This window comes from Madurella fahalii, assembly GCF_045866475.1.
Source record: "Madurella fahalii IFM 68171 DNA, scaffold_4, whole genome shotgun sequence".
Classification (NCBI taxonomy): domain Eukaryota; kingdom Fungi; phylum Ascomycota; class Sordariomycetes; order Sordariales; genus Madurella; species Madurella fahalii.
In genome coordinates, this window is record NW_027263974.1 from 992,652 (window position 1) to 1,019,184 (window position 26,533).

The 26,533-nt window shown below is 54.6% G+C and overlaps 10 protein-coding genes across 10 annotated transcripts; 3 read left to right on the forward strand and 7 right to left on the reverse strand.

Annotated features, from left to right (window-relative positions):
* Nucleotides 1-1,728: 1,728 nt before the first annotated feature.
* Nucleotides 1,729-2,109, reverse strand: MFIFM68171_07301 (uncharacterized protein; the record flags this gene model as incomplete). Its single annotated transcript, XM_071062721.1, has 1 exon — nucleotides 1,729-2,109. One exon carries the CDS (start codon nucleotides 2,107-2,109, stop codon nucleotides 1,729-1,731), a length of 381 nt encoding a protein of 126 aa, XP_070918822.1.
* Nucleotides 2,110-2,778: 669 nt separating this feature from the next.
* Nucleotides 2,779-3,373, reverse strand: MFIFM68171_07302 (uncharacterized protein; the record flags this gene model as incomplete). Its single annotated transcript, XM_071062722.1, has 3 exons — nucleotides 2,779-3,006; nucleotides 3,084-3,176; nucleotides 3,305-3,373. The coding sequence occupies 3 exons, from the start codon at nucleotides 3,371-3,373 to the stop codon at nucleotides 2,779-2,781; spliced, it is 390 nt and encodes a 129-aa protein (XP_070918823.1).
* A 3,266-nt stretch (nucleotides 3,374-6,639) lies between these two features.
* MFIFM68171_07303 (uncharacterized protein) lies at nucleotides 6,640-6,939 on the reverse strand (the record flags this gene model as incomplete). Its single annotated transcript, XM_071062723.1, has 1 exon — nucleotides 6,640-6,939. The coding sequence occupies one exon, from the start codon at nucleotides 6,937-6,939 to the stop codon at nucleotides 6,640-6,642; it is 300 nt and encodes a 99-aa protein (XP_070918824.1).
* A 1,351-nt stretch (nucleotides 6,940-8,290) lies between these two features.
* Nucleotides 8,291-9,896, reverse strand: MFIFM68171_07304 (Extended synaptotagmin-3; the record flags this gene model as incomplete). Its single annotated transcript, XM_071062724.1, has 4 exons — nucleotides 8,291-9,310; nucleotides 9,371-9,442; nucleotides 9,513-9,787; nucleotides 9,845-9,896. 4 exons carry the CDS (start codon nucleotides 9,894-9,896, stop codon nucleotides 8,291-8,293), a joined length of 1,419 nt encoding a protein of 472 aa, XP_070918825.1.
* A 1,487-nt stretch (nucleotides 9,897-11,383) lies between these two features.
* Nucleotides 11,384-12,439, forward strand: MFIFM68171_07305 (NAD(P)H azoreductase; the record flags this gene model as incomplete). The annotated part of the gene is made up of 3 exons (XM_071062725.1): nucleotides 11,384-11,752; nucleotides 11,828-12,004; nucleotides 12,068-12,439. The coding sequence occupies 3 exons, from the start codon at nucleotides 11,384-11,386 to the stop codon at nucleotides 12,437-12,439; spliced, it is 918 nt and encodes a 305-aa protein (XP_070918826.1).
* Nucleotides 12,440-12,656: 217 nt separating this feature from the next.
* Nucleotides 12,657-14,192, reverse strand: MFIFM68171_07306 (Mtf2-like C-terminal domain-containing protein; the record flags this gene model as incomplete). The annotated part of the gene is made up of 1 exon (XM_071062726.1): nucleotides 12,657-14,192. The coding sequence occupies one exon, from the start codon at nucleotides 14,190-14,192 to the stop codon at nucleotides 12,657-12,659; it is 1,536 nt and encodes a 511-aa protein (XP_070918827.1).
* Nucleotides 14,193-14,687: 495 nt separating this feature from the next.
* On the forward strand, nucleotides 14,688-16,322 carry MFIFM68171_07307 (DNA damage-binding protein CMR1; the record flags this gene model as incomplete). The annotated part of the gene is made up of 2 exons (XM_071062727.1): nucleotides 14,688-15,222; nucleotides 15,289-16,322. The coding sequence occupies 2 exons, from the start codon at nucleotides 14,688-14,690 to the stop codon at nucleotides 16,320-16,322; spliced, it is 1,569 nt and encodes a 522-aa protein (XP_070918828.1).
* A 1,204-nt stretch (nucleotides 16,323-17,526) lies between these two features.
* Nucleotides 17,527-19,082, forward strand: MFIFM68171_07308 (Soluble quino protein glucose/sorbosone dehydrogenase; the record flags this gene model as incomplete). The annotated part of the gene is made up of 4 exons (XM_071062728.1): nucleotides 17,527-17,820; nucleotides 17,898-18,287; nucleotides 18,389-18,741; nucleotides 18,851-19,082. 4 exons carry the CDS (start codon nucleotides 17,527-17,529, stop codon nucleotides 19,080-19,082), a joined length of 1,269 nt encoding a protein of 422 aa, XP_070918829.1.
* Nucleotides 19,083-19,680: 598 nt separating this feature from the next.
* MFIFM68171_07309 (uncharacterized protein) lies at nucleotides 19,681-20,049 on the reverse strand (the record flags this gene model as incomplete). Its single annotated transcript, XM_071062729.1, has 1 exon — nucleotides 19,681-20,049. One exon carries the CDS (start codon nucleotides 20,047-20,049, stop codon nucleotides 19,681-19,683), a length of 369 nt encoding a protein of 122 aa, XP_070918830.1.
* A 2,552-nt stretch (nucleotides 20,050-22,601) lies between these two features.
* On the reverse strand, nucleotides 22,602-24,206 carry MFIFM68171_07310 (uncharacterized protein; the record flags this gene model as incomplete). Its single annotated transcript, XM_071062730.1, has 1 exon — nucleotides 22,602-24,206. The coding sequence occupies one exon, from the start codon at nucleotides 24,204-24,206 to the stop codon at nucleotides 22,602-22,604; it is 1,605 nt and encodes a 534-aa protein (XP_070918831.1).
* Nucleotides 24,207-26,533: the final 2,327 nt, after the last annotated feature.

A 26,533-nucleotide genomic window follows, 5' to 3' on the forward strand; every position in this document is an offset into this window, starting at 1 on the left:
TGACCGTTAGTTTGGCTGAGTTTATTGCAAAGGTTGAAAAAGGTCACGTACCTGCCATTCTCCTGATAGTCCAGGAACGAGATATGATGAAACACAAGCACTGCAGCTCCGCTCCTCGCCAGTAGGAAATGATCCGCCAGGTTGTCGGTGAACTCCACCACGATGCTTCCCTCGTTCTCAACAGACCACCCATGGAACGTCTTAGGTAGCGCTGTTTTCTCGCAATCCAGAGTTGGTGTCTCTTTAATGCATAAAATGCACAGCCTCAAACTACTGGGTCGCGATTTGAGCCAGCCCTTGCAAGATTGCCTGAGTCTTTCGGATTCTCTAGATCGCGTCCGAGGGATAGAACCTCGGATTTGGTTCGGGAACGCTTCAGGCTGCACCAGCTACCATAGCACGGGCCCCTTCTCCAGTTGTTCTTGTTGGAAGCCTCACAAGTGCACGGGAACTCCCTCAACGAGAACTGTGGCGAGTATGAATATCCTCTAGCTTGCTGGATGAACCAAGTTCTTCAACCTTCAGTGGAATGCTGCTATCATTCTCGTCGGTTTCATACTTGCCTATCCTGTCTACCCTGCGTCAGTTGGGGCCCGTAATACGTTGGAGAGGGCTGTCGCTATATTTAACGTTTACAGTAATTAATGAAGGACCCCGCTGTAAGTATTAATATACCTAATGCTATAGATGACCTAGTCACGAAGTAAGACCTCCTTAAGGTAGGGTTACCCTTTTAAATTATACCTGGGGATAATCTACCTAGGGAAGACTTGATCTAGTCATTAGGAAGTATAACACTGCTGACATGAGTTGGACTAAAGTTCCATTATTGAACTGGTTCTGGGCTGCAACACAAGCATCAAGCGAGTGGTGTGCTTGCAACAGCCGCTGCTAGTTTGGATGCCACCAGACACCGATAGACATTTTGCATTTGCCAACGATAGCCTAGGACGCTAAAGTTTTCGCGCTGGCCTCTCCGGCATTCGAGATACAAATCTTCGGGATCATAACGTACAAGTAGTTTTATTGTCATGTTTTTTCTTGGACGTTGCGAGAGCTATTCTCCATATTCCTCGAACTTTTGGCTGAGGTATGGACCGCTCTTACCAACTCCAGTCGATCGTTGATGATAAATAAGGTATGTTCTCTCAATGCTCCTTGGGCGCGCGATAGACCTTGTGCATGATGCGGAGGTAAAGGTGCCCCTTGGCCATTTTGTCGCACCAGGCCCAGCTCTTGCGGTGTAGCGGATCGTAAGCAAAATTGTGTGAGTCCTCGGATGCATGGAATAGCAGATGACCATAATTTGTTTGCTCGAACGCTACTCTGCCAAGGCGGTCTAGTCTGTGTGCCTGAGAACTGAGTGAGGTGAGTTAGCCAAATTGGGTAATCCCGATGTCTGGGCAACTTACATCCTATCAGTGCCTTGAAAACGGTTTAAATTGCCGCTGTAACGCATGTTCTACACCGTTATCTACAATGTTTTTCATCGGTGTAGTTTAGCGCCTGGGAGAGGAAGCTCGTCGTCGCCGCTTCCACGCTCTCTTCTACAATCAGATGGGCCCCTGCGCGAATGCCGAAGTGTAATCGTCATGAGCAGCCAGGTATCCAAATGCGCATCAGCCTGACCATCCGTTGACGTAAGACTATGGCTTGCTACTCCGTATGTCTATTCCTCTTCATCAACATTGAATTTATTGACCAACTCACAAGTCATTACCAACATGCTTAGTACCCATAGATCCAAGTCTTGCGCCGATCTCCTCTCCGCTCAGTGCTGTTCTGTTCCTCCTCAAATCGGTCCTCGTCCCACGTCGCAATTTCCTTCCTCCTCTTCTTATTATCAAGCATGTACATAACACGGATGAAGATAAACTCAATCATGCCAACGGCGCGCATGATCATGGTCACGATCAACAGGAATGCGTACGCTGGCCGGTACTTGCTCTTGTAGAGCTGTCCAGCGATGGCGCCATCCAGGTTTGCGTAACCGTTCAAGCCGAGGATGAATCGGGCACCTTTCCATGGCGTGTTCCACCGCCGCCAGCCATACGGCAACAAGCGGACCGCCGACGAACACGTCCGAGAGACACACGTGTGCAAATACATAATGGAGTTGAGGGTCGGATGAAGCCGCCATGACAACACATCCGATAACGCCAAGGACCATGTCAAACACGGTATGCAGCGATTGCTCGTGGAAATGATCGGACGACAGGACGATCATGATCAACCCGACTGTGCCGATAATAAACGGAGGAACAGACATGAGTGTCGCTCTGATGCCCGAGTACCCCATGCCCTGAACAATCAGTGGCAGGAATGTTATGAAAGCCGTGACGGGTTACCTCAAGTCAGTCCCATCCCAAGTGTCAAACAAAGCGAAACACTTACCACCACAGCCATGATGTTGCAAACAATCGTCATCAGCTTCTTCCAATCCTTCAGCACATTCAACACATCCTTCTCCAACCCTATCATCCTGCTCTCCCTACTCTCCTCCTCCTGCCCATCCGCCAGGTCCCTACCCATCCTATTCACCGCATGCACCCTCTCCCTCTCTCTCAAATACCACGCCGAGCTGACATCTTCTGGGAACACAAACCAGCCCACAACCGCCATAAACACTCTAATTCCTCCCTCCACCAAAAACACCACCTTCACCCCCTCAACGACGCGCACTCGAAGCGCAACAGTCCGTACACAATAAGCCCTGCAAACGCGCCCGTAATGGAATACATGCCGCTAAACATACCCATACGAAAACCCAAAGAGAACTTAGGGTACATGGTGCTCATGAAGTAAAAGGCCGTTTGGGTGAAGCCGGACTCGGTAGCGCCGAGGAGGAGGCGGAGAAAATGAGGGCGCGCCCGAGTTATTGATGGCTGCGTTGGCCATGGAGAGGACACCCCAGGAGAGGATGCCCCAGGAGAGCGAGATGCGGGGACCGACGCGGTGGCCGAGGAGGACCATGACGAGTTGGTAGGGGACGTAGGTTGCTGAGAACTGGAAGGAGGTTGTCAATTGATAGGATCCAAAGTAAAGAAAAGTGGGGAGGCTTGAGGGTAAGGAGAGGGTCTCACGAGGGCCAGGGAGTTAGGGATGTCATCTGGTACGAAGTTGTCATCTTGGATGGAGGTGCTCGTGGCTATGAAGCCGACATTAGTTTTTCGATGCTGCAGAGGATGAAGCCGATGGCGAGGACCAACGATACAGTGAAGTCGAGCTTGCGGTTAATTCTCTTTTCGAGGGCTTTTTCTTCGTCAGTAGGCGGGGGGTAGTGGGCCACAGCGTGGGAACCAACAGGTTGCTTTGTCTCTTCGACTTCAATGTCGTCTCCCTTTCGGGAAGTCTCGATTTCGCTTGGCGCCATTGCAGTGGTGTTCCAAATAAAATAAAAAATGCTGTGTTGTTGAAGCCTCGTGCACGTAGTATCGTTCAATGATGGAAGCATCACCATCAGATCAACGCAGGCGATTGTTGGTGTTAAGAATTAGGGTCGGGAGGAATCCCCGACTACAACATAACGGTATTAAAGTAGTAGGATAGAGTTGCTATAGTGCTAAATTCAATAACACTAAATTCTCTAACGATCGGCCGAGCTTAAACTCTACTAGAGAACTCCATACAACGACCGAGAGCCATCTCCAACCCACAGCAGCATCCAGATGTCCCACATCTTCAGTAGACTTGCAACGAAATTCCCATCGTGCCCAACCTACTGAGCATCCAAATTTCCTCGTCACTCGTAGAAATAAGAAGCCACATGAGCAGGCCACTAATCATCGGAAGTAGCTCATACTACGCAGCATCGGATAAAATCATCGCCACAGCTGGCCGCGAGACACGCCAAAACAAGTTGTGCAGGTCGTGCTTTGAGACATCGGACCGCGGCCGCTCCGCATCCTCTTCTGATGCATCAGACACAATTGCCGTCAAGCGCTTGCACTTCGATGGCTTCTGCCTCGGCGGTTCCCTCCGGTACGGGGTTGGCGATTGCGAGTCCGGCGAGGACGGTCAGTAAGGTAAATGAGAACTTCATATTTGCGGTTGCGTGTTGAGAAATGAGTTTCAAAGACAGGCAGGTAGAAATGACTGTTTGAGAAAAGGTTGTCACTGACTTTGTGATAATATTCGTGAAAACATCTCATATTTATGCTTTTTGCTTTCATATAACTATCATCCCGATCTTACTAGCAGCTGAACTATCCTGATGAGAAACCTGTTCAGAGTTACAATTGTCATATATTACCACTGCACTAAAAAGCGCGGAACGTTTCATTGTTTATGGCAAGTGAGAATTGCCAATTATTATATCTGACAACAATTGCATCGAAAGCTGTCAATTACCCCGGGCTTACAATCGCATTGGAGCTGCCGATTACCTCGGGGATTATAATCGCATCGGTGCTGTCAGTTAATTACCCCGGTTCTTACAATCGCATCAAGGCTTATAATCGTTCCAAGGTCTACAATCGCTCCGGAGCCTGCGATTGCTGCTGCGACCTGTGGGGTAGACACGGCTTGATAAGAGGAGAAGATGCCTAAGGGGCCCTTGAGATGGTACCTGCTTTAGCCGCCCTTTATCGCTTTGTAATCAGCGTTAGCAAGGTTGGGGTGTTTGCTTTGCAGCTCTAATTCCACGGGGTCTCTCTACTTAATTAGATTGTTGATGTATAAATATATAGCTGTAACGATGTGTACCGAAGGTAGATGTGGTAAGCGTCTGTTTGTGTATAAGTCAAGCTTGAGTACTACAGGGTAGTCCGACTATCTCGAACAGTAATGAATTATAAGTAGGTTGTTAGGAATTAATCCTATGGAGTATGTAAGACTGAATGCTTAGATTGATTATTGGAGAGCTGGTCCTCAGTAACTATGGTAAGGACTGTGTGATCCAAAGTGATCCATTACGTGGCCGTCCGATCATCCGTTAAAAATAGCTCCTCTTGGCAATCATGCTATTGATCTCTGAGCTATAATTGATGTACTCACTTCTGTATCTAAAAGGTCTCTACAGCCTGTCTCCTAAGTAATTATTTCCAATATCCCCTCACCCCTAAAGTTCTATAGGTTGTGCTGTGCCATTGCCTAACTAACTGATTCAAAATGGCCCCTATAACTTTAAATAACTCTCCCTATTTTTCGGCGATACCTGTATCCTTGCCTAATAACGCGATCTATTAATACCCTTTTAAAGGTTTTCTACCCTTGTCGCTGAAATGGCTTTGCTCTATGAATGCCTAGTTGGTAAATTTAGATCGATACCTTTTATAGCGCCTGTAGGTGTCTTCAGATGTTGAATACCGGCCTCTAGGTTTGTAAAGGTCGTTGGGGTCCACTGGATTGGTAAGGGGTATATAGTTTTTAGGTCCTCTTTCGCCTTCGGCAAGCAGGGATCCTGGTGGGACCTATACATGTATGCAGCCCCTAATGCGCCTGGATACAGACACGAGTGATGTACTTGCTCCTCAGTTTATCAAACTGCCTGACCCCGACCTGCAAGATTTGACAAATCCTCTTGAGTTCGGTTTAGCCTTTTGATGGGTAGGTCATCTAAAGTAAAGTTGGGTCAGACCTTAAGAGCATAAAAAAAAGAACGTGAGTATTGGCGAGGACTGCTCTTTTTCTATTGTACGATTTTGACCTGACCTGACATGCCCCCAAATCTAGCATGTCCAGCTTCCACGCCTGGCCTAGACCTAACCTAGACCTAATATGCTCCATAATCCTGACCATCATGATATCGATATTAAAGGCACAAAACCGGTCTTGCCAGCGAACATAGTAGGTAGGGAGTGCGGTAGCTGGGCTTCTGGCGGAGAGTCATGGTGTGATGCGACCTACATCTAGGCGCATACTGAGCAAACCTGTTGTGCTCGTTGCTGCTTCTGTTGACTCAACGACACCGGAGGATTCGCCGACCGCTTTCAACTTTTGCTTCACATACGTCGAGTCGTAAAGCTGACAAAAGGACTTTAGCGCATGCAGTTCAGCGTCCATGATACTGTAGTAATGTGTAGCCGCCTCATTGCTGCCTCTGTGCCCACAAAGGAAGCGTAGAGCCGTAGAACTATCAAGCCTACCCTGTAGCTACATGTATAACGTTACTACTCTAAACCTCCCTCTCTTGTAGATATCCGTTGGCCAAGATCAATAAGCTCTTTGAAATAGTTACAAACTAGACTGTTTCAAACCGGCAAATACCTTAATCTGTACACAAAAGGCCAAAGGGACCAGCTAATGTCGCTAGCGTCCGGCACTGAGGCTCAGAGGAATAGAAGCGGGGACGCGCCGGAAGACATCAGCTTACCTCGTACTGTTAACTGCATAAGATAGCAATACTTGAACAGCATGAAGCAAGGCTTTGTACTTTTCAAGCTGTTTTCACTTTACCCTCCCGCTGAGGAGTTGCACCAGGCGGGGTTGACACCAGCCAATCCACCAACCGGAAAGGCGAGATACTCACAAGGCAAAGTTCAAGTTGGGCTTCAATTTTAATTAAGGTATACTTGATTCTTCAGGCCGATTCAAGCTGACAAACCGCACACGATCCGGACATTCCAATCCCGTTTTCTGTTCTCAGACTCGGTTGCCTCGTCCCTTTGTCACTCGTAATCCATCCTCCCTCCCAGTAGCTCAGTCCTCCTCCTTTATACTTGCATTGGCCACATCGTCTAGGCCGGGCCCCTCATCGTCGACAATGACCGACCCTCCATCGTCCAGGTGGCTTGCGAAACTCGATGAGGTCGTACTCCTGCTGACGCTGCTTGACCTGCGCATTTGATGATGCCGAGATAAAGGCAACGACTCCCGGCGCGCCGTGCCGGTGCGCAAAACGGGTATGGTCACATATGTCGGTGTTGATGCTGCTGTTGCAGTGTCGACCTCGAGATTCAGCGTACTCCCCCGTCTGTGGCTCAGAGCGCGGCGCACCATTGTGAGCGAGTGCCTTGATGATTGATTAGGTAGGTAGAGCTATGCAGTAGTCGGCGGTTAGGCAGTCAGGAAACCAGTTCCATGAATGACTTATCGATATTTGTACGATGGGTGCGTAAAGGATGGATGTTCTGGGGTTTTTAGCGACCCGATGGGAGTGTGGATTCTTTAGCAGGTGAGAGTACCCCAGAGAGCTTGTGATGACTGGGAGAAATTGAGATGCAGAACACTGGCTGGGTCGAATTATTGCGTCGCCCGGGACTACAAGTACTAGGTCAGAAGCTGACGATCGCTTCCCTGCCTTAGTCTTCCCCGGAGCTATCCCTTCGCCACGGCCTTAATGCCGGGTCTTTATGATAGATTGTCGCCAGTTTGATCCCCACGACGGCCTCGAAAGGGCCGTTTTGCCTCGGTTTGACGGGCTCGGTTATCCGGGAGCGGAGAATGCTGCGGTGGTCCGACTGCGAAGGTGGCTGCGCCGCTCTGTGCCGTTTCGCCGTCAATCTTGCATGCAAGGGTGGCCCGACCAGAGAGGCCGGCCGGCCCGATTTGAGACACTCCTGATCCGATATTGCAAGCCGGCGAGTCAGAGGTCCTGTCATCGGTAGTGGTATCAACCAAAACAAATACACCAGTTGGAGATTGGCAAAGATTAAACGTTTAATTACGTCGGGAGAAGGTAGTTCTGCAGACTTTGGGTTCATGCCTCTTTTGTCCAAAATGGCAGTGTTGGGTCGTCGGCGATGAGTAACGGTGGACAGTGGTTTCCAAAGGTGGCCACCCCATCGACCGCTCCTCAAACCACCACCAACCCGAAGTGAGACCGCAACTCAAGCCCTTCTCGCAAGCCACTCCTTCCCTTATACGCAAGGCCAATAGCTGAGTATCTCGGCCTTTACCTAGCGGAGTCGTGGACTTTAAGTGCACGGGCATTCCATTCTCGAACAACCCCTGAATTGTCCAGGGCATCACTGTTAAAATCTCCACTGCCGAAGCCCACAAATACCGGTGCACGCAACGGTGCACACTTTGCCTCGCACTCTGCGGGTGATGTGACACAGCTCGGCGCGACCAGGGAACCATCACATCAGTCAGGCTACGGAGGTGGCCGAGGGCCGCTGTGGCCCCAGATTCGCTGAGTCAGGAAACGATGGCGCGTGTCTGTACTCGCAGGATATCTTATGTAAAATTCCGGACCGTTGATGCTCCCAAGTTCGATCTGCCATCCGTACTCCAGCGCCGGCCACTATGGCGCAACTAATTACAACGGAGATAAACCAAGGCACCGAGTAGATTGCGATACGCTACGCAAAACTTCTTCTTTCCAACGTCAATACAATGCCTTTTTCGCTCACTCAGCAGGTACAATGCCCCTCAGCCACACGCCAGCCCGTACCGTGGCCCCATCGCCCACCTCAAAGGACTTCTCCAGCCGCATACCCTCAGCGGCCAGCACCTCACCCAGGTCCACCTCGACCGAGCCCCTTTCCTGCTCCCCATCCATGAGCGTGATCTTCACCGGCGCGCCAGGAACCATACCCGCCCGAATGGGCACTCTGAACGCCTGATCCCAAGAGGGATTCTGCACATCGCTCCCCGGCGCATCCTTCTTGATCCCCGTCCGGAACGACCCGTGCCCGGCCCAGTCCACCTTGACGCTCGGCTGCAAGGCCTCCCTCCTGCCCTGGATGCCAAAGGCAGACGCCACCAGCACGGTCAACAAGCCGCAGATGCCCGGGCCGCGCTCCGCGAAGCTGGCCGGGTCGGGGACAAAGTTGAAGAAGCGGCCGGCGATGCGCACGCTGCCCTCGGTGCGCGCCTCCTTGTGGAAGAGGGGCAGCTCCAGGCGGCCGCCCGAGAGCAGCAGGTTGCGGACGGTGGTGGTGGCCTCGCCGATGTCGTCGTCGCGGCGGGCCGTGTCGTCGTCGTTGACGTCGACCGCGATGCGCTGGTCGTAGTCGGACACGACAAAGTCGTACGTCTCGTTCCACTCGGGCGCCCGCGCGTTCTTGACCGTCGCCGTCTGGAACGCCGCCTCGGCCGACACGGCCACCTTGGCGTAGCAGTCCGGCTCGTCGTGCACCAGCTTCTGCAGGAACGACTTGCCCTCCTTGGCCTCCCCCAGGTTGCTGCCCGACAGCACCGTCAGGCGCAGGACGCCCGTCGGGTGCTGGTACGTGCGGAAGAAGTCGTTGGTCGGGTCGATCTTGACCAGGAAGCGGTTGGGCAGCACCGCCATGGACGAGATGATGGAGATCATCACCTTGCGAATGGCGTTGTCGATGAGCGAGAGGTTGGCGATGTGGGCCGCGTCGGTGAAGTCGAGTTTGAGATACGGCGGGTTGATGAAGGCTACTTGGGCCGCGCCGATCTAGTACGGAAAAGGGGATGTTAGGACATGAAGTGTGGACGGGAAGAAAGCGCAGCTTACCAAGGGCAAGACGTTCGTCAGAGGGCAGAGAAGGATGGAAAGCCTGCCCCTGAGCTTAAAATGTTCGATTCCCTGCGGATAGGAAAAAGTTGTTAATGCCTCTGTGCTCACTCGCACGGGTAAGGGCCTCGGCTGAGCGTACGATGGTGGGCATCATGTTCCCGTCCAACTCAACGTCGCATTTACCGTCCCAGTCAATGTCCAGGTCCAGCTTGATGCCGTCGTTCTCGGTCTTGTGCACGTCCACCTTAGAGAAGTGCAGAGGGACGGTCCCGAGGTCGACCTTCTTGAAATGCATCGTGTTGAGCGGCGCAGGCAGCGTCGTTTCGAAGATGGGCTCCGCGATCCCCTTGATCATGCGGGCGCCGGCAACGCAGATGTTAGGCCATAGCTGCCTCACGATATCATTGAGGAACCCTGTGTTGGAAGGTTAGTTTGGAGCTGTTTAGGGCGCCGGTAGACGTGATGACATACCAACGGACTCGGTGCCGCCCGAGGCAGTCAGGGTTTCGACAATTGACGACATGGTGTGATCGAGGTTGCGGAAGAGGATGGATGTAATGTCTCCCGTGCAGGATTGATCTTCTCACGGTCCTTATCCAGTCTGTAGCAGTGAGAGCTGAGCACTGGTTGAGGGGCAGCAATTGCGGGGTTTTGTAGCCCAACTTAAAGCGCATCACATCCAGTGATGTCAGTGGAGGATTGTGGACCGTGGGGTATGGCATACCTCCACTGCAGTCCCCAGTTGTGTTTGCCGCTATCCGTCTAGACCTCACCGCTTCTGTCGGGAATCCCAAGCGGCGATAGGACGAGAGGAGATCTCCGTCATGTCCCATTCAATCTGTGATGACATTGGGCTCTGATGCGCTTGTGCAAGGTACCTCATGGCCCATCCACTTACATCATAATGCAAGCCAAGACTCCAATGTTTGCAAGTTCCCTGGGCAATAAGGGGTTTTGCAGACTTTTGTGAAATTGATATACCCGCGTGGCCCCCTATCCAGCTGAATGCATCCCAGCACAAGTAGAACGGATGTCTGATCTTTTATTTTTTTTATTTTTTTTATTTTTTATTTTTTATTTTTGATCAGAGTTGGCCTTTAATATCCAGCCGTTTCTGAAAATTTGGGGCCGCAGACGCGGTGCGTGCACTATGCAAGGCATTGTGGGTTTGTGGTTCTAAGGACGGTTACTCCAAGTCGTTTCGGAGTCTTGTGGGACTCAACCTGAACCGCCGCTGCCGCGTGCAATTGAATGATCCACTCGGGGCAGTGAGCCCAGCCGTTGTGATTGGCCATGGTGCCGCCAAATACGGGTAATGAACGTTTGACCATTGGCGCTGGCGATGTCTGTCAAGCTGTGGGGAGGCTGGAGCTAGCAAAGTGACCGGACTGGACGAGCCAATACATAACTGATAAGTTGCAGTGAACGGCGTATGCGCCTTGAACTGCAATGTAATGAGATGTGCGACAAGCGTGGTTTTCAAGTTCAACATTCCCACTTTCCGAGGAGACACTAGGTAAGGTAGACATGCGTAGCCGGAGCCAACTCACCAGACCTCGCAACGTACCACCTTGTATCAGGAATTAAGTCCAGATAAGATGGAAATTTAGCACTGTGGTGTATACTGATTCAATGTTGCTACGAAGGACTAGTACGCTATACCATATCCTGTCCTCGGTCAGTGGGACTGATGGCCCTGCCCTACTCCATTGGAGGTCGCCAGTGATGACAAATCCGCCTGTTCGCCTGGGTATCTCCATGGTCTTCCAAGAAAACCGTAGAAGCACGCAACAGGCGGGCAAAACATGCAGGCTTAAGCGAGGACGTCTTTCTACTGGCTCTCTCGGATACGAGCAGGCTCGCATTACAAAGCAAGAGTCTCGGCAACCGTAACGTAAGTTTCTACATTAAAATCAAAGCCATTCCCAAATGTTTGTACAGAGACGCTTCCGTGACCATCCATAGCTGCTGTACCGTCAGGCCACAATACCCACATCTCTGTCTTACAACATGTCCTTCCACATTACTGTTGTGCCCGCGTCCACAAAGGCCGGCAGGGAAACCATCCGTGCCCTATTACAATCCGAGAGTAAGCCCACCGTCCGCGGGGTATACCGCGACACATCCAAAGCTCCTCCCGAGTTTCTCGGGCATCCGCAATTCGAGGTAGTCAACGGTGACGTTGGGGCCGGGGCCGGTCTCGACTTCCGTAGCTCAGACGCCGTCTTTTACATTCCGCCTCCGACGTACGACGGAACAGACCAAGGAGAGTGGGCAACCCGGACCGCAACCAACATCAAGAATGCCCTTCAGGACGCGCCTAATGTGAAGAGACTGCTCCTTTTTTCGGCCGTGGGAGCTCAGTACGATCACAGCATCGTAAGATCCCGAAACATCCACACTCTGTCCTTCGTATCTAGGGGTCTTTAATCAATGCTGATGGAAAAATTCAAGGGCATCCTGCGCCTCAACCACATCTCGGACAAAATTCTCCAAGACGCCGTACCCGACGTGACGATCGTGCGGCCGGGCTACTTCCAAGAGGACTGGGCACACGCGCTTGCGGAAGCGCAGGGCAACCCCCCGGTAGTTCACTCGTGGATAACGCCTATCGACTACGAAGTCCCCATGGTAAGCGCCACCCTATTTTCCCCTCTGTCTGTGGCTGGTCTCAATTAAACCCTGTCGTTCTAGGTAAGCCTCAAAGACATAGCCGAGTTTTGCGCCAACTCGTTGCTGTCCGAGTCAACCAACCCGGCGCCCGGCCCTCGTATCCTCAGACTCTTCGGGCCGCGACACTACAGCTCTGTCGACCTCAAGGACGCAGTGGAAAAGGCCATTGGCAAAGCAGTGGAGCTGAAACTTGTCGAACGGGACCAATTAGCTGCGTACTTTGGCCAGCAGATCCCCGAAGCAATTGTCCAAGAGTTTGTGGACATGACGACCGCGGTCTTGCCCGGCGGGATTATGGTCAAGGATTTTGCATACGATGAAGGCACTATCAGAGGACGGGTGGAGTTGGTGGACACGTTGCGCGAGCTGTACCAAGCGAGTCAGAAGTCTTGAGAGAGTGCAACGATGCACCACCGGGAGGGTAGAGAAACCAAAAAAAAAAAAAAAAAGACACAATCCAACCCTCCCAGACGCCTTCTATTACCCAGAGGATGCGATGCGACACGCTTCTCGTACAATGTTACAACAACATGATATCATACACGCCCTTACCCTCCCAGAGGCCTGAGGCCAGAGGCCGGGGGGAAAGGGGGGGAGGAGGGGGAGAGCCTTAGTGGCGCATGTCCCGCCTTCGCTGCATAATGTGCTTGGCGATCGTCTTCTGCCAATGCCTGACCCTGGGCAGCACGGCAAACTCATACTCGGGGAAGCTCATCAGCTCCCGCAAGAAGGGGCCCCGCAAGCCGCCGTAGACGCCCTGGAAGTACATGTGGATGCTGTGCACGATGGCGCGCGTGCCCTCGTCGCAGTACAGCCCGGCCGCGCGCATCTCCTCGAGCAGGTCGAACACGGCCGTCGGGTCGCCGTACCGGCTCCACAGGATGCGCGCCACCTCGTTGTAGAAGGGCGTGCTCACGCCTAGCACGTAGCTGGCGGCGCCGAGCTCCTTGACGCGCGGCAGGATGCTGAGCGCCAGCGGCGAGCTGCGCGCGAACTGCGTGTCGAGCAGGTGCACGGCCCGCAGCAGGTAGACGGGGTACAGCGGGCCGTAGATGTGCATGGGCAGCTTGTCCTTGCTTATGGACGCGTCCGGGGACGCGCCGTCCTGCTTGTCGGGTGCGCCGTCCTGCTTATTCCGCTTGCGGTTGCGCTTGCGCTTCCCGGGAGCCTTTTGTTCGCCCGAGGCGATGTCTAGTTTCTCGATCATGGGGAAGACTTCCTCCTCGAGGACGTCCCAGAGCTCAAAGTCGGTCTTGGCTTCGCGCATCCTGGTCTCGACGCGGTTGCGCTCGCGGCGCCGGAGCGCTTCGTTCTGCACCGACTTTGCGAGCGGGTCGAGGACGAGATCGATCTGCGCGGCTAGCCGCTGCTCGTCGCTCATATCCCGGTCGGGTGGAGGAGTCAGCTTCTCGGCCTGCTTGTCCGATTCGATGACGTTCAGGGCCATCCGGGCGGCTTTGCGGAGGCTTGGTGGGAATCGCAACATCGCTTTCTCCCACTCTTTTGCTCCTGATGCTTGCTCCAGCGGGTGCAGCCGGTCAAAGGGCTTCTCCAGGTTCCTTCTGGAACTGGTCTGGACAGCGGCCGCGTCTTCCACAATGATGTTGATCGTGTCGCGGATGCTGGTGGGGTCAGATTCCTCGGTCGTGGCCTTGAAGTCCCCAAAATCGTCAGAGCCGTCAAAGCCGTCGTCGAACGCGTCCAGGTCGTCAGAGGTGGATGCGTCTTCGTTGCTCGCAGGAGCCGCCGTCTCGGAGTATTCGTCGGACATCATGGTCGTTAAGTCGTCGGAGAGCGGTGAGGACGCTGTAGGCGCACGCAACTTGTTGCGCTCCGCAATTTCTTCAAAGATACGACTGAACGTATGCTTCTCGGCGGGTGTGATGGTGGACCATGACGAGTCCCGCTCGGCGCGCTTGGATTTGGATCTCTTCTCTTCGCGAGGGTCTTCGTAGCCTTCCGGTAGCTCGAAAGGGATTGATTCCGTCCAAGGCGGCACCCGCCCCCGACCGCTGGGAGTTCTGGGAACCTTTCCTCTCGGCTTCGAGTGCAGGAGAGCGCGGAAGGCGGGTGTCGAGAGGCCGGCCCTAGACAGCCGTTGCAACGTCCGGGTCTGGTAGAGGAACGGCATGAGCGTGGTCGACATGATTAGCGCAAGCCGCGGCGAGCCCGTCGCCGCGCTGCAGAGACCGGGTTCGTTGAGGTTGGGACCGTCGAGAACTCGGACGTTCGACTACTATTGGAGAACTGGGGAGGATGCGACTCGTTTTCTTCCCTCTGAAAATTTCCAGATGCCTGTTCGGGGTGTTCGGATCCCTGTCAGTCCACTAAGGTACCTCCCCTGGTACCTACAGTACGGGATTAGCGCGCCACAGGAGTGGGGTTCAAAAGAACGGCGTGCCAGTCACAGCCCATCAGGCCCATCGTTTGCCCCCGTGATTACGCGACCTGATTCACGTCCCCGGTCGCGCCCTGGTTTAATTGATTTTCTGCTCCCACGCGAACCATCGCCTTCTTCTCTATCGCGAGATAAATCGCACACTCTCCAATCTGGATGTTCTGTACCGAATCGCATAGCATCGCATAGCATCCCATTGTGCATTGTCCGTTTTACACCAAGCAGCTTCTGTAATCCGCCACCATGCCGCCCAAGAAGGAGCCCGTGATGAGCGCGTTCGAGCGCAAACGCCTCGAGAATATCGCCAACAACAACGCCATCCTGAGCGGTATCAGCACCACAGCCGACAAGATCATTCCAAAGCCAGTACCACCGAAGCCGAAGCGCACAAGCACCCCACGTGTGAAGCGAGAGCCCGTTAAACGCGAGTCGCTCCGTCCGACACGCCAGAGCAGTCGGCTCGCGGGGCTCGACGCCGACAGCGCGCTGCTCAAGCGCAAGGCTGAGATTGAGGCGGAATCAGAGGCAGATAAGGCTAAAGCGAAGAAGATGCGTGTCAATGGCGACCTAAACCTCGGCGACATCCAGGTCGAGGGCCGAAAGTGGGAAGGAGGCGTGGACGGGCTAGCTAGTCTAAAGGGCCTCGCCGTCAGGGGTGCGCAGCCCGGGGTTAGGACGTTCACCGAAGACGACGTAAATGGAACAACGGATAAAGGCCTCAAGGAGCTGAGGTTGCGCATGAGCGGGCTCAAGCTGTACGAGAAGTGGCCGGTCCAAGGCATGTTTCGACCGCTGCGGCGCTGGATTGGCTACGCAAGGACACCCCGTTGCTGACGGTAGACAGACATCAAAATCGTGCCGCAGCGCGTATACTCGATGGGGTTCCACCCCACAGAAGACAAGCCCATCATATTTGCGGGCGATAAAGAAGGCGCTATGGGCGTGTTTGACGCTTCGCAAGATCCAGTCAAGGCGGAAGACGATGACGAAGACGAAGACGCGCCGCTCCCCGACCCGGTAATATCCGCCTTCAAGACGCACTCGCGCACCATCTCCTCGTTCCACTTCTCCTCCGTCGACGCGAACGCAGTCTACTCGGCATCATACGACTCGTCTATCCGTAAGCTCGACCTCGAGAAGGGCGTATCCACCCAAATATTTGCTCCGTCCGATGTCGACGAGGACATGCCCATCAGCGCCATCGACATGCCCTCAGCCGATCCCAACATCATCGTCTTCTCCACGTTGCAGGGCTCCCTCGGCCGCCACGACGTCCGCACCAAACCGGATACCGCCGAAATCTGGGGCCTCACGGAGCAGAAAATCGGCGGCTTCTCGTTGCACCCCTTACACCCCCACCTCGTGGCCACCGCATCGCTCGACCGCACCCTCAAGATCTGGGACCTGCGCAAGATCCAAGGCAAAGGCGACGCGCGCGCACCGGCACTGCTAGGCGAGCACGAATCGCGGCTGTCGGTATCCCACGCGAGCTGGAGCAGCGGGGGCCACGTAGCCACGTCGAGCTACGACGACCGCATCAAGATCTACGAGTTCCCCGACGCGGGCCAGTGGGCGGCCGGCGCGGCGCTCACCGAGAAGCAGATGGCGCCCGCGAGGCAGATCCCGCATAACAACCAGACCGGCCGGTGGGTGACCATTCTCAAGCCGCAGTGGCAGCGCAGCCCGCGCGACGGGCTGCACAAGTTTGTGATCGGCAACATGAATCGGTTCGTCGACGTGTTTGCGGCGAACGGGGAGCAGCTAGCGCAGCTGGACGGCGACGGCATTACCGCCGTGCCGGCCGTGGCGCATTTCCACCCGACCAAGGACTGGGTTGCTGGCGGGAACGCGAGCGGGAAGTTGTGTTTGTGGATGTGATGCGGGAGTTTTAGGGGGTGGTTGGTTGCGATACTACCACCTCATGTCGGCGTTGGTGGATATGAAGCGAGCTTGCCGTGAAGTGGTACATTTTTGTGTATAATGGCGATGTCACCGTTACTCTCCATGTGAAGGAGGTCTGTAACCAACCTATGAGAGTTGCTGTTCCCCTTCCACAACGCGAGAGCACATCGGCATGGTCGTTGGCATGTTCAGGTCGTCCCGTAACCGGCCGCAAGTAACACGGGACGTTGTCCCACGATTTTCCGAGCGCCCTTTCGACGCGTTTGCATTCCCTGCCTCGGAAGGCTCGTTTTGGGTCAGTATTTGAGCAGACACGTACCCGAACTGTCCAGGGATTGATTAGGAACGAATGACAGTACAGGAATGAACTGTCGACCATCACATTACTCGATATGCTTCAATGCCCGTCATATTAGTAAGACGCTCTAGCCTGCCGAGCCAACCGGGGCTTGTTTAGTGTGCTTCGCGACATCTCGACGGGGCTGTATGGTAGATGGTGGCGCAAGGGGATAGCTCGGAGTGTCCCGTCGACTAGAGCATATCTGACCTTCGATCTGCCACATGGCTGAGAGACCGATGCAGAGCAACGTAAAGTACCTCCCGGAATGATGCAACAGTGCAGTAATTGATAAAGAGCAATTTGACATCCCCTATATTACGCGGATATATACTTCCACGACGCGCGAACCACGATAGCACCCGGCAGGGCTCATCAAGCCGGCTTTTCCGACAACTGCTTGACATTGATGATTGGATGCTACTTTAACAAACAAGCATGTGCGGTGCGGACGTCCAATCGACGACGGGCCCTTTAATACCCCCGATCTTGGCGGCCCTTCACTGGCAGCCGGGAGCCGATCCGGTTGAATGCCCCTGGACGAGTCCAAGGTAACCCGGATGATGGACCCCCGCTCCCTTGCCCGCTTTCGTCGACGGGCCGTGGTGGCGACGACGATGATGAGGACCGGGGTTGGGGCAAAGTAACCAAATTGCGTGTTCGTGGCCGGTAGATGTCCCATCTAACGCCGCAGGAGTCGGATAAGAGGGGAGGCTCCTCCCGCCCGTGGTGCCTCGGCTGCTGCCGAGCCGTCTTGTATCCTGTGGAATGTTAGTGTGGAGCTGCGATCTTCAGAGTCAAGCGTCAGCAACGCGTTCAGCACATTGACCTCTGCTCAGCACCATGGGTCACCTCAGCACGCTCGCGGGCGTCGTCGCCCTGACGTCCATGTTCGTCCCCGAGGCCGCCGCTCAGTCATGCGCCGGCGTCAGCGGCCGGTATCAGCCGAGAATGGGCTCTGGATATAGGTACAGCGTTCTTGCGACCGGGTTGCGACAGCCGCGACACATCACCGTTGACTCGGCAGGCAATCTCTTGGTGGCTGAGGGCGGCAGCCAGGGCGTCAGGCGTCTGGTCCTACAGGACCAGGGGGATATCGTCTGCGCGCAGTCCAACACTCAGATCGTCAGCGGATCGGTAAGCCAGCACTATGTCTCGATGATAACTGGCTCGACTGCCAAGAGTCCTAGACTAAATGGCCGTGGCGCGTCTAGACCAACCACGGCATCGCTATCAGCGCCGACGGCAAGACGCTCTTCACCTCCAACCTTGCCAGCGTCACCGCATACTCCTACGATGCCAGCACTGGCCAGGTCGGTCAAGGCAGGCAAATCGTGACGGGTATGTCCAACCAGGGAACCCACCCGACCCGGGCCATCGCAACCTCTAAATGGAGCCCGGATACGATTCTGGTGGCTCGAGGCTCCAACAACAACATCGACACCAGCACTACCCAGCAGTCCTCTGGACGCAGCATGATCAAGACCTTTAGCATTAGCCAGGGCATGCAGAGCACCCACCAATACAATACGGGCGGTGAGGTCCTGGCCTGGGGTCTCCGCAACATTGTCGGCCTGACCGAGGATGCCAACTATGGCGGTGTTGTATGTTTTTTCCCCTTCTTCTTCTTTTTTTTTTTCTTTTTTTTTTTTTTTCCTTTCTTCCGGAGCTAAATATAGCACCTATCAACTAACTCCTTATAAAGTGGTCCGTCGAGAACCAGATGGATGACCTGCGCCTGAACGGCCGGGACATCCACACCAACAACCCGGCCGAGCGGCTGAGCTACCACGGCGTGCTGAATGACACGGCCAACCGCTACAAGGGCCTGAACTATGGCTATCCGTCGTGCGTGCCCGCCTGGGACCCGCAGAACGTGGGCATCAACGGCCTGCTGGTCGGCAGCCTGTTCAAGCCCGACGGCGTCCCCAACGTCGCCGCCGACGAGTGCAACAACCGCATGACTGGCCGCCTGCACTTCCACGCTCATACGGCCCCGCTCGACATCAAGTTTAACGCCAACAGCACGGCGGCGTACATTGCGTTCCACGGCAGCTGGTAAGTCATCATACCCCTGACTCGCACACGAACAACATTCCCCCCCCCCCCCCCTTCTTTTCCTCCCGGGAACCATGGTTTTTCTAACCGCGACGGTCACTACTACTAGGAACCGCAACCCGGCCGATGGCTACCGCGTCATGCGCGTTGACTTCCGGAACGGCCAGCCGGTAGCAGACGTTACCAGCACGACGGCCCAGATCCCCGTCATGGAGAACAGCAACATCGGCAGCTGCCCCAGCAACTGCTTCCGCCCGGTCGGATTGGCCTTTGACAACAAGGGACGTCTGTTCGTGTCCAGCGACACGTCCGGTGAGATCTATGTCATTTATGGCGCTTGAAAGGATGAATGGTGCAGATTGTGGGACTTGAAGCTGGGTGCAGTGGTCAGTGAGGGGGAAAGGAGAGAGAGCAACAAGTTAGAGGGTTGTCTTCTCGAGATCCTGTTTATGTAGTAACCGCGCCAAACTCGTTCGCGGCACCCAATAAATTGCTGTGGGTCATTGGTGTGTGATTGTGTAATACTCACTAATAAGTAAGGTACGCACCTGGCGGCTCTTGCTCTCATGTCCATGTGTCCTGTGAGCCATAATTATTATCCCTACCCTTATAAAATGTACGAGAAGAACAAGGTAATAGCGGGAACTCGAGCAGGTAAAAACGCGCAATGTTTGCGAACTCTAGCCTGAGGCTTGTTGTCCTAAAATACTACTACCAAGCGGCTTGTGTACGCGATTTCTTGATGTCACACAATCCCCCCCGGCAACATATGTAGGTGCCGAGCACCAACCAAGAAATGAATGGCCAATATATAAGACCCTTTCCACCCTTCATCCCCAAGCATGTAAGGTATCCCAAATGTATCCCAGATCCCCGTACCCTTGCTCGCACAGAGAGAAGAACCCAAATCAGGACGGCAGCGGCGCACGACACCCAGCTTTACTGCAAGTAGCAGCGGGCGCCGGAGCCGCCGCAGTCGTTGGCGAAGCCATAGTCGCAGCAGCTGCCGTCGGGGGCGCACTCGTAGACGTGCGTGGCGTCGCGCTTGGCCGTGATGACCCACGAGCCCGTGTCGGTCCAGACGCAGTTGCCGCACGAGCGGAACTGCCGCCCCCGGCTGTCGCACCGGCACCCGTTGTCGACGCACTGCCGCTTCCCCAGCGCCGCGAGCGACTCGTCGCCTCGCGCCTCGGCCGCGTCGACCACGGCCGCCTGCACGGCGTCGCGCTCCTTGTGCGCCTCGCCGGGCGCGGCGGACGAGCCCTGCACTGCGAGCAGTACGATGCTAACCGGGGCGAGGAAGCGCATGTTGAGAGATGTTGTGGGTTGTTTGCGGCTATTAGTATTAGTTCCCGGGATGGTTAGCCAACCCTCACGTTAGTCTGTCTTGGGGAGTTTCCATTGCTCACCTTGCTGTTCCGTAAAGGCAGATTATTTGCTCAAAGGATGCTTTATTGCCTAGGGGCACGACGTCCGGATCTGAATGGAGGGTAAAAACCTCGACCACTTGGACTGCCCAACATCCCCTTCTTATGCTCAATCTGTCCCGCCACTCTTAACTGCCCCTATGAGGCTCATTTCCCCCACAGCGGACGTCGGACGAATTGTCTTCATCGTCTGACGGACGGTCGTGGATATCATTTGACTAAGAAGTAGGGCGTGGAAGCCATGCACTGTGCTCTGGCCGGCGATCTTGGGTTGATCACTGGGTCCCAATTTCTGAGTGGACATCCCCGGCTGAATTTTGAGGATAGGGCTGAACTGCGTCTGTTTCTTTGCTGTCCAAACGATGGCCTTGACGGCCTTTGACAAGGGCAACGCGTCAAGTCGATAGATCGTCTGGTTGATGCGGCGGATCGACGCTCTCACCGACGATCGCAAACAGGTAACTGGTGTTACTTTAACTTTTTATTGGACAACTGGGATTTGGGGTTTGGGACCCAAGGCAACACCACGCGCCCACCTCGTATCTCGCGTCCAGGCATTCACTGTCGAACACAAGGTACTCGGATCCTAGCTTTGTGGGGAAGGTTGGGATTGGGTAGGTTTGACTAACAATGGGCATCAGTATGCGTACTGTTTTGCATAGCCTGGGACGAGGGAGAAAAGCCTTGTGGGGTACTTGTAGGGTCACCTCGGGCTGGTAACTGTTTTGAGGAACGATTTACACTGAGCTGACGGTTTGCGACCGGTCTGCTTCGAGGCTAAGTGGCGGCCTCAATGGAGTCACAGGAACGGCCGATAATCTGGGAGAAAATTTATTGGCTCGAGTTCAAAAACACTGCTTGAAGACACAGGGTTCCGATTCTGGAGGAAGTATAGCAGCCTGAGTGGCGTAGGAGGGCACTAGTGGAGAACTGGAAGGAGAAATACACGCAGGGCCTTGAGTATCCCAGTTAAGTAAATGATAGCCAGTAGCGCGCTGCCACATCCTTTTTTGATGAGAACACGTCCCTTCACTGCCCTTCTCTGGGCTAAAAAAAAACAAGCAATCAACTCGCCTCATACCAATATGGTTTGCGAGCAAGATCATAACCATCACAATAAATAACTCGCCAGATAAAAAAAGAAAATATTGAAAATAACCCAGTTCATGATAATCGGGCAGTTGAGCGAATCACAGTGAGATACTAGGCTAGCCTCCAGATGATACGCCGGGAAACGAGATCTCCTCAACGATCAGCCATGTGGAGTGGGGAGCTGTGCCAGTCGTGACCATTCCCGATGTCACGCATCATGTAGTTGCACATAACGTTCAGAGCGGCAAAGGCAGTTTTCTCCACGTCATACAGTGGTTCAAGAGTCCTGAGACCGTATTTGTTTCCGTGCAGGTGATGGATTGAAGGTGACGTTGAATTTCGGCAGTGAAATGAACGGCATCGTGCGTTCACATTGACTGGCTGACCGAGAAGCAGGTAGGTGTACCGTACCATGTCTTGGTAGCCCTCCAGGTTTGGGCGGGAGCTAATCGTATCGCGTCCTCAGAATGCCCACCACATGCTTGCAAGGCCGTAACTGACCATGCCTGACGAGAGCGAGTTCCACAGTGCACCGGTGAGCATGGCATGGATAAAAGGTGAGCGCTAGAGGCCCGGATTCTAGATGTGGTATACATCCTTAGATGCTCGTCTAGACTAGTTGTCCAAACTGATTATCTCGTCTTTTGCTAGGTGCGGCATGTATACTACGTTACCATTTGTCGACTTATAGGATGATGCGCAGTTTGCCCTGGTGGAACCGTACGCGGTAGATGTGTCAGATGAGCCTCCATCCGCGTCATTTACAGACTCATTAATAATTAAGAAAGGTAGCAACGAATGATCTACGGCGTGGAGGTTGGTCCCTCACTGGACTAGCTGCTTGATGGTGACCAATTGGTCGCTATAACTGTGCCGGCCGCCTCTTGACGTTGTGCCCTGCGCTAAGCAAGAGGAACCTGAATTACATTATCATGGCATCCACTTAGGCATCAGCGTGAGGATATCACCTGTATACCGACCATTGTATTCCCCGGCCCGGTATCATAATCCCACGCCCCGCCAGCACCAGGGCGCTAATGTCCAGGAATGATAATCATCCCCCTTCTGGAAGGGTGTTTCTAGTTCGTGATAGCAGTTCTCAAATTGTGCGGGGATTGTACTTACCGCTCAACATTAGAGAACTATAGCTCGTACTCCTCGAAGACGAGCTTAGTATGATAAGTAGCCAACACGTTTATAAACGGTATGTGTATCTAGATAAATTCATGCTCATAGCGGAGGATGCTATCAGCATTCTGTCGAATGTCGCACACCCGTTCTCGTAGCAGTACTGGTAAGTAAAGATAACTCTCGCGAGACGGTCATTACTACTAACTACGCCTACACCTCATATGCCCACCGCGTCTCTTCCCATCCCGGGCGTCTCCTGATCTTCACGCCAAATCCCTCGCCCTGGTTGGCAGGCTTCGCAACGGCATCAATCAGCGAGCGCGTCGCGAAAACTGGCAGCTTCCACTCCGGCCCTTCCAGGGGTTCGATCTCATACCCAAGCAGCAGCGTCGCTATGACGGCCATCATCTCGGCAAAGGCAAAATGACGTCCCGGACAGAGATGGGTCCCGCCTCCAAACGGCAGGAAAGCAGCTCGCATTGCCTTAGCACTCCCAGGCCCGTCCTCACTCTCTCCTTTCCCACTGACGAACCGGCCCGGCTTGAACTCGTCCACATCGGAGCCCCAGTACTCGTCCAGCACGTGGGACGTGCCCATCGACATCTGCACCACGCTCCCGGCCTTGATCAGATACTGCCTTCCGCTCTTGTCGCTGAGCATCGTGTCCTGCACGGCCGTGCGCGTGCTCACTTGGTGCACCGTCCGCCGCAGCGTCTCGCGGTAGCAGCTCATCAGGCGCGGACAGCGCTCCTCGACGACCGCCCCGGTCAGCAGCGTGACCACGTCCCCCTCACGCTTCTCGACCAGCCCCTCCACCTCGCGTCGCAGTTCCGCCGCCAGCTCCGGCCGGGAGAAGACAAAGCAAATCAGCCAGAACAGCAGCGGCACCGTGTTGGCCAGCGCCGCGAACGGCAGCATCGTCTCGAGGCGCGCGATGTCGTCGACGGGGAAGCCGACGTCGCGCAGCTCGGCCGTGCGGCCGCGCACAAAGGCCGAGGTCGAGGGGTGCTCGTCGTGCCGCGCGGCGTAGTAGGGCGCTAGGGCCGCGGCGAGGGTCCTGCGGGCGCGGTCGCCCTCGGGCGTCAGGGCCGCCGGGAGGTTGAGCGTCAGCTTCAGGAGGTTCCGCTCGAAGGCCCACAGCGCGTCCTCCACGGCCGCGTTGCCCCCCAGCGGGTCGTGCGTGCCGTACAGCGCCCTGCTCGTCGCGGCGGTGATGAGCCCGCGCAGCCACAGCCACGTGTTGGGCACCCGCGCGCCGGCGCCCTCGCGGCCCAGGTCGCTCAGCTGCGAGGCCAGGCCCGCCAGCGCCGTCTTGTTCAGCTGTTGGATGTTCTCGCCCTTGAAGCTGGTCGGGATGACGTGGTGTACGAACCGCTCCATGAACGGGCCGCCCTGGGGCCCGCGGAGGAAGTCGGCTGTGTCGTTCCCGATCTGCGTCAATATGGGTGCGATGGCTATGGCGTGCGGCGTGGTCGATAGGGATTTATTTCGCAGCGCCGAGGCGATCAGGTGCGGATCCCAGACGGCATACATCTTCCCTGTGAGCATCGGCAGCGTGGCGATGGGTTTGCCCGACGACCGTCTCAGGATGGTATGGTAATTGGCCTGGTGGCGCATCAGTCCGATAATGTGCCCGATAAAGGGGATTCGAGGCTTTAAGAGCGGCGGCTCGCGTGGTTCGACGCGAGGGCCGAGTGCGTGGGCGAGGAACACGGCGATTACGACCGTGATGATGGTGACTGGCATGATCGTCCACGCGTCGAGACCGCGCGCGGTCGGCATGGCATCGACGCCCACAGTCCCGTTAGTAGACATCATTGCCGACCAGATTATGATGACGCGGCCTGCTCGCCGTCGATTGCATTGGGCTCTAGCTGTTCTGGCGCCTGCCCCGCGAGCAAGATTGAGGTTGAGGGGGAAAAGACGAAAGTTTTTGTAGGTCGGGAATCGCGCGTTGGTTGATATGAGATGATTCAGCACACACCAATCAGACTGCTGCCTGCTATGGCCCTACAAAGCGGCTGTGGCTGACACAGATCCGAGGGAAAATTGGGAATGCGAGGCCCAACGTTCGAGGGAGACATGCATTATCGGCAATTGCTCGGATATAATCATCGGTTCGATAAAATAATGTTTCTTCAGAGTTGTGTCAGGGTTAGATCACATCAAAAGTCATTTTCATCTTTGTTGTGACATGAGGTGCTTCTTGGGTGACCCACGGTCAGCGCTGTAGTTCACACAGTTGCGAGATGTGTTCTTCTATCACGCATGCAGAAGCTTATCAGAGGCTAACGGAAGTGCACTTGTTGAAATTGAATCCTGAAGAGTCTATCTACGACGGTGAAGAAAGACAACTTGAGTATATATGAGAACCAGCTAATAGAGCCTATATACTGGGTTCCTGAGTGCTACAAGGAGCGGTAAGCTCCCCAAGTGTACACCTGAGCGCGATCACGCTGCAACAACGTAAGAAAGACGGTTCTCAAACGCGACGAAGCAGCGTTTTCTCACGTTTTCTTCGCACTACGCCTTATGTCCAGAGCTGATCGATTTGCAGCCCTCATTAACCTATTACCTCATGCCCCTACCGTTGGCCCGAATCAGAGTGACACCCACATGCTGGCAGAGTGGATATTCTTGATTCTAAAAGTCGTAACTTCCTCTCCTACCGTATATTGGTACACTTTCTAGGCACTCGACCGCTCCGTCGTTCAAGTACCGCCACTCCTGGCCCATCACAGCCATGCCAATTCCGTAATACCAGCCAAGAGGTAAACACTACAAGCCCACCCCGTTAGAGTATCTCTATACCAACTACAATCCCGGACTGGTCGCTGATCCAAGTCTCCAATGTCGTCCGGGTCAATGGTTCATTCGCCATAGCTGGGTATTTCCCATCTTGCATCAATTTGACTACACGGTCCGATACGTATTTTACCCCGTTGGCCGATTCGCGTCCCCAAGCTTCCACTTAGTTTTGGACTCTATGCCGAGCCGCCCTGCCCTGGCGGCGACATCTTGCGCTTCAAGCACTGGAAATGTCTCGAGAAATCTAGTATAGAAGAACTTATCCATACGTTTCCGGCCTTGCACTTTAGCGGAATGGTATCCCCAGGTATTCCCTCTAGCTCTACCCGTAGGTGGTGTCTTTTTGGAACGGTTTCAGCACCGGGATCGGGGGAGCAGGCTCGTCTTCCCAGACATCTTTCAGATCCACGTTAGGAGCCTTGTGGTAGTCGTGCTCTGGCCGGTCAACGGCGTTCATGTCGCCTCCAACAATGTGGCTGACGATTCTGGTTGCCGGCCCACTTTCCCTTCAGCAGTGATGAAATCAAGGCCAGCTGGCTGAGCCGATAAGGTCTCCCGTCCCAGAGTGACTCGAGGTGCGTCGTGCAGAGCTGGACCGCTTCGTTTGCGGAACTCGACCTGCCCGAGTCGAGGGCCAAGTCGACCACGAGAGCCATTTCGGTAACAAACGGAGCCCGAAAACAGCGTGATATTGGCAACGTCCTTGGGACAAGGAGAAAGTGTGAAGCAACTCGTAGCTTCCCAGAAGGTGCCACGAGCACAATTGACTTGCCGGGAATGTGCTTGTTGACGGATTCTGGGGGTACCACGTTGGAGATGACGAAATTTCGCTGCACCCATGGGATGTTCGAGTATGGCTTGCAGCGATTCGGGACAGACCTCCTGAAGCATCAACACCAGGTGACCTGGTACATCTCCAAACAAACTTCCTATATATGACATGGCTGCGAAACCACGAGCCTTGGGGCCAAAAGTGAACGCGTCCAGATTCCAAGAGACGACTTTGAAAATGCTCCCGCGCTGCAGTTCCTGGACGTTGCCTGCATGGTTGGCAGGAACCCAAGCCGATAACTCTCGATCGCAGACATGTGGCAAACAGGTTTGCGGCTTGATTTCTCTTTGCGGAATAGGTGGACGAGGTTTGCGAGCTTGCCAGGCGCAGTACAGCTGCAGCTCCTGGAATGTGAGGTATCTGGTCGTAAAGAGCCGCTGAGTCACTTGACGCCTGAATCGGGTGGTCGTTTGCGGCGGACGGAAAATCAGGTACGAGAAGTGATAACCCCCTCATTTTGATTTGGCGGTGATCGCGGGGCAACATCGAAAATCCCCAGGGG